This window comes from Lycium ferocissimum, chromosome 11 (genome assembly GCF_029784015.1).
Source record: "Lycium ferocissimum isolate CSIRO_LF1 chromosome 11, AGI_CSIRO_Lferr_CH_V1, whole genome shotgun sequence".
In the NCBI taxonomy this organism is placed as follows: Eukaryota; Viridiplantae; Streptophyta; class Magnoliopsida; order Solanales; family Solanaceae; genus Lycium; species Lycium ferocissimum.
Window position 1 is genome coordinate 7,848,371 of NC_081352.1, and position 6,223 is coordinate 7,854,593.

General features: G+C 36.3%; 1 protein-coding gene across 1 annotated transcript; it reads right to left on the reverse strand.

Moving 5' to 3' along the window:
- Positions 1-2,837: 2,837 nt before the first annotated feature.
- Positions 2,838-5,011, reverse strand: LOC132037306 (uncharacterized). Its single transcript, XM_059427800.1, has 2 exons — positions 4,794-5,011; positions 2,838-3,203 (listed from the first exon to the last, which is right to left on the reverse strand). Exons 1-2 carry the CDS (start codon positions 4,916-4,918, stop codon positions 2,981-2,983), a joined length of 348 nt encoding a protein of 115 aa, XP_059283783.1. The 5' UTR covers positions 4,919-5,011; the 3' UTR covers positions 2,838-2,980.
- Between the last annotated feature and the right edge of the window lie 1,212 nt (positions 5,012-6,223).

Below are 6,223 nucleotides of genomic sequence, written 5' to 3' on the forward strand. Positions count from 1 at the left end.
TGGTGTCGTGCCCTCATACCTGAACTAGGAAGGACGGTAAAGAGGGTTGTTTCAGAAGAGTAAAAAGAGTGTTTCTTCAACTAGCGCAAATGAGAACTGAGAATGTAGTTCAGCGGTAGAGGGATCATTTGGTTTGTCAACAGGGGTGGAGTGCAATACCACTCGATTACGGTGTAAAATTAGTGATGAAATGTGCATTGTATTGAAAGCATTGTTTGTGAGTAGATGGTTTGATGGTACAGGATAAATATTTATTTATAGATAACTGCAGAATTGCCCTTCTTTTGGGGTGGTCTTTAAATTTTGCCCCTCATATTTGCGGTCTTTAAATTTTGCCCCTCATATTTGTGGTCTTTAAGTTTTGCCCTTCGCTTAGATACATGAGGTTTTGGGTTCGAACCCCTGCTCAAGCATAAAATAAAGAAATAATTTCGCAAGGCAGGGCTGGAGGGAGTGTCTGCCCCCCTCCCGCATAACTTCCTTAAGGAAAGACTAAAGTTATGCCGCAGGGGGCATAACTTTTCCTCAAGACATAGTTTAGTTATGCCTTATGGAGCAAAACTTTTCCTTAAGGAACTATGCCTTATGGGGCAGACTTTTAATTAAGGCATAACCAAAAGTATGCCTTAACTAAAAGTGTGCCTTGAAAAGTTAAAAAAAAAAAAAAAATGTCTCAAGGCAAAGTCTGCCCCCTAAGCATAACTTCCTTAAGGAAAAACTAAAGTTATGCGGAGAGGCATAACTTTTCCTCAAGGCATAATTTAGTTTTGCCTTATGGGACAAAACTTTTCCTTAAGGAATTATGCCTTATTTAGCTTTTAATTAAGCGCATAACCAAAAGTATGCCTTAACTAAAAGTGTGCCTTGAAAAGTTTAAAAAAAAAAAAAAAATGTCTCAAGGCAAAGTCTGCCCCCTCCGCATAACTTTCAAGGAAAACTAAAGTTATGCGGAGGGCATAACTTTCCTCAAGGCATAATTTAGTTTTGCCTTATGGGGCAAAATTTTTCCTTAAGGAACTATGCCTTATGGGGCATACTTTTAATTAAGGCATAACCAAAAGTATGCCTTAACTAAAAGTGTGCCTTGAAAAGTTAAAAAAAAAAAAAAAAAAAAAAATGTCTCAAGGCAAAGTCTGCCCCCTCCGGCATAACTTTGGTTTTTATTAAGGATTGTATCTTTGGATCCGGCATACACTCTCTGTACTGTCTTGCGAAATTATTTTTTTATTTTATGCACGAGGCGGGGTTTCGAACCCGTAACCTCAGTATCCAAGTCAAAAACTTAAAAAAACAAATATGAAAATAAAATTTAAAACCTACCCCAAAAGAAGGGCAATCCGTGCAAAAAAATGTAGATAACTGCGGGATTGTGCTATGGGCTAATTGTTTCGCTAAAAGGCCCGTATTCATGCAATTACATCAAAATCAAAACATAAGTTTGAGCCTTGAGGATATAGGAGCATTTAGGGTAATATATAATTAGGGGGAAGGGGCAAAGTGGAGTTTTAGTATGTGCTAGGGTTTTATAAATCTGCTAAATAGATCTCAAAGGAAAGGATGTATATAGTTAATGTGTAGCACCAAAAGTTGGACTAGTAAGTCCAAACTACCAAATTTTTGGAGCTAATTTGTCAAACCTTGGATAAATATCCCATTTCGCTGATCTGTGGTTTGCGCAAATAGGCAAATTTCCGGCCACCATGCAGATTTTGCTCCATTTTGACAATTAGGTAGAAGTGGCCGTTTTTGGTTAAATGAAGTAAAGGATTAAAATACTTTTCAACCACTCTCCTGCTCAAACTTAGGCAAACAGATTTAGCCTTGAAATCCTATGGATTGTTAATATTTATGTGTATTTGTTTTTAACATGTGTTGTTGAATTGTCTTGAATTCCTATCGGATTGGTAAATTTTGCTTGAGTTGTTCAAATGTTCATAAGTCCTACCGGATTGTTAAGGCTTACTTATAATTACTTACAATGAGTGTCGTTGTATTCTTACCGGATTGTCAAAATTTACTTGTAATGCTTTACAACGTGTGTTGTTGAGTTTCCTTCAAATCCCACCGGTTTGTCTAGACTTTTAATTGTTTACAACTTCTGTTGTTGAATTACCTTGAAGTCCTACCGAATTGATAAGATTCGGTGCTTGTTCAATTGTTCACAAAATCTCGTAGAATTGGCATGACTTTGTGCTATCTGCATATTACCTATCGTATTAATTGTTCACAAATCCCGCCGGATTGACATGATTTGTCCGTTTTGATCAACATGGTGTTCTTTGAATTTGAAATTCCAGTTCCGATCAAAACCACCACAAATTTCATACAAATGATCTCAATCCCTAGCTAGTTGAAGTCAGGTTTCATGAACTACCAATATTAGGGAGAAAAAAGAAATGAGTGTCATAATTTATAACAATAATATAACCAATGGTATTCAGAAAGATTGTATGGTTGGACTGCATATATTCACCATGGGTTAAACTATAGAGGTGTTCATTTGGATATCCAAGGATATCCAAGTATCAACAACCAATACATAATTGGCTCTGAACGTCATTATATTCAAGGAACACTCGAGCAGTTGAGTGAAATTCCATGATAAAGAACCACGAATGGTTTGAGTCAAGAAATTGGCAAAATCTCAATGCTGTAATCTGTCATGCCTTAAGAATGAAGTATAAACCTCTTATCCTGATTATTTTTTTTTGACAAAAAAAAAAAATTAGATGAAAACGGATAGTGAGTGATATTTCTTGACATGCTCTAAATGATGTACTATGCCATTTGAGCTAACCAGCAACATGGTAGAAATAATTAAAGACCTTGAGACTGTCTAACCAAAGCCAAATAAGCAACTCAGTATTAATCTCATGCTTGGTAACATAAAGGAAAGCATCAATATTTAGGCTGCAACCTAAAGATGGCTTTGTCTAGCTAGTGAGTAAAGGGCAAACAAACTACATTGCATGTTCTAGTTTTATTTCGATGGAGGGAAGTTAGTTATTAGACTTATAAGCCACATTACAATAGATCCTACGATCCAACCAACCACACAAAAGACTAAGAGACCAGCCAAAATGGTGGCTAATGGTGGGCCTGATGCATCACTGCTTTTTTCTGATTCTCCTGAAGGTTTGGTGTTTGATCTTGTTACAGGTAGTAGTCTCTGCCTTAGATGCACACTCACAACATTGTTGAATCTGAAAAACGAAACAGGAACAAAGAACTTATAACAATCTTTGATAACATCACATCAAAGTATAATGAAAAGGCTAATCATAAACCACTAAAGTTATGCTGAGGAGACATCAGTTATTGTCCGACTAACACAAAACCTCTGCCTAAAGAAGTCTATACTTTAGTTTATTTTTAGAGGGCTCCTTGTATCCGTCATACGAGAAAGTCTGGCAGTATGCATCACACGCAGAATTGGAAAACATATTCTCAAAGAGGGGTCTTCTATTTCCAAAGATCCGGTCCAATAATAAAATCTAGAGAGGCTGTTACAACTTAGACCTTCTAAGGTATGACAAAGTAATGCAGGATGGCTAATGCCTGTAGGACAAGAAGGCAAATTCGTACCATAATATGATAGATTGGAAATTGGAAATACATAACCTCATATTTTAAGCTTGTCCAGAAGTCGTATAATATTATTAGTTCAACTACCTTTAATAGTTTCTCTTTTATTCTGTGCAAATGTGGTTTTACATCAAATAATTAAATCTTGAAGGAGAGAGAAGGTAACATTTTTCAGATTTATAAAATCCTTAAAATCACTGCAGGATTCAAAAGCCTTTGCTAATATTCAATCCTCTTCCAACGTGTATTCAGTAACATTTATATAAGGGAGGACAAAACAAGGAAAACTCTATAAACAAAGCAATAAAAAAGAATGTCATAAAGCAATCAAACATTCAGCAGGAAACCACAGAGTCCTGCAAATGATCTGAGTTTAAACATTAGCACCCTAGTAATAAATGAAGCTGGAATGAAGACAATTTGAAATCCTACAAAGACAAAATTTAAATAGTTTCTTCCTAATTGTCTAAGACTTGATGGGCAAGTTATATGGTACCCTGATGGGAGGATGCAGCCATGAGCCAACCAAGCGCGAGCAAGATAGCTCCCATGCTATTTTAAAGGGCCAAAATTACCTCTGAACTATTCGAAATAGGTCAACTTTACTCTCCATTACGTTTTTGGCTCAAAAATACCCTCGCCATTACTCAACTAGCTCAAAAATGTCCTCCAACTAGCCAAATAGCTCAAAAATACCCTTCCAACTAGTGATTTCTTAATTCAAAATTACCCCTTTTTGAATAGTTCAAGGGCAAAATTGACCCTTTTTCCTTTGTTTTGGAACAACCGTTAATAAGAAGGGTATTTTTGAGCTATGTGGCTAGTTGTCTAACGGCAAGGGCATTTTTGAGCAAAAAACGTAAAATTGACCTATTTCGTTTCAGTGGTATTTTTGGCTCTTTTCTCTATTGAAAAAAGAAAAAGGAAAAAGACATGCTCAGTCACATTCTCTAACTAGTTGTAGAAGCGTTGTATATCTCAAATGAATAACCCATTAATGCTACGGAAACGCCATTTATTCATAATTCAGACCCTTCTTTTGTCAACAACGAAGAAAAATGAAAATGAGAAAAAAGGTCCAACTTTGGATGCAACGATTACAAAATTGCTACAGAGATAGTTGATTAAAAGAGTGAAATTGGCAGCATTTCGGAAATCACAACAAATTTTAGACTAAAAGCAGGTAAAATAAAACAATTTTTGAGTACCTGAAATTGAAGTGGGTAGGAAAGGCACGGTGGAAGGTATTGAAGGAAGGTTGAGGTGTGTGAAGGGGACGATGAAACCCTAGAACAACTTGGGATGGACGTGAAGAACAATGGACAGACGCCATTTGTGTGTACCAACACCAAGATATCTGTTTATCTCTACTCTCAAGGACTTAGTCGATATTGTGAACTATGAATATCTCAAATTTGTGAGTGCAAATTAAGCCCGTCAACCGGTTCGGTTGAACCGGTTAAAATCGGAACCGGACCGGTAAAAACCGGAACCGGAACCGGAACCGGAACCGGAACGGTAGAACCGGTTCCGGTTAACCGTTAATTCTTTTTACCGGTCGGATTCTATTTTTTGAAACCGGAACGGACGGTTAAACCGGTTAAATTAAAAAAAAAAAAAAAAAATTTTTAAAGAGCGTTAGCGCCGGGGCGCCTAGTCGTAATTGACCGTTGGCGGTCATTTTAAAAATAGTAACGTTGCCAAACGGTCATTTACCTAATTTTTGGCCCCCACAACCCCCAAACTTTTTTTTTAACACTTTAACCCATCCTTTACCCCTATATAAACCCTTCTTCATTTTCATTTTAATTCACACCATTCACTCTTCTCTTTCTCTCAAATCTCAATCTCTCAATTATAGTTACTTTGCAATAATTAGTCACTTTATATTTCTCTCAAATAAATATTACAAAGTCTTATTATAGTTTCAATTATTAATTTTGCAATTATAATATTGTTGGTGGAGTTGGTGATTTTGCGGCAATCAAGTAACTTTGGTGGATTTGCAATTCTAGCCGCCTTCACTTTGTTGGAAATTAATCCGGCAATTTGGTACCTTCGTTTCAACTCTATCTTTATTTTTCGCAATTTAATTCTAGCAATTTATTTTTCGCAATTTAATTTACGCAATTTAATTTGTTGTGATTTATTTGATTGTGATTTAAATTAATTCTATTTAATAATGTCAAAGAGATTAAGACGTGGTACCGGTAGTAGTAGTAGTATTGTTAGGCGTGGGCTTAATGAGGAAACATTTGTGGGAGAAACACCTAAGTTAGGTATTGATGTTGGAGGAAATAATCCACTTTTAGGTCATGAGGCAATGCAATAACATTTTACCGACACTTTTAATGAAGACTTAGATGATGATGATGAAACACAACCCCGAAAATTCCATAGAGATACATGTCACGCATCGCATCACATACACAAGACAAACCGCCTAGAACTCGTAAGCCAACGGCTAAAGTTTGGAAATTTATTACTAAGAATAGGGAAAACCAATGGACTACATGTACCCTATGTGGACAAGTATTTAGTTTTAAGCAATAGCTGGTAAGGATGGTGGAACGGGTACACTAAATTCTCATATGAGAACCAAACATATGGATGTTTGGGGAGAGCAAAACGGGTTCAA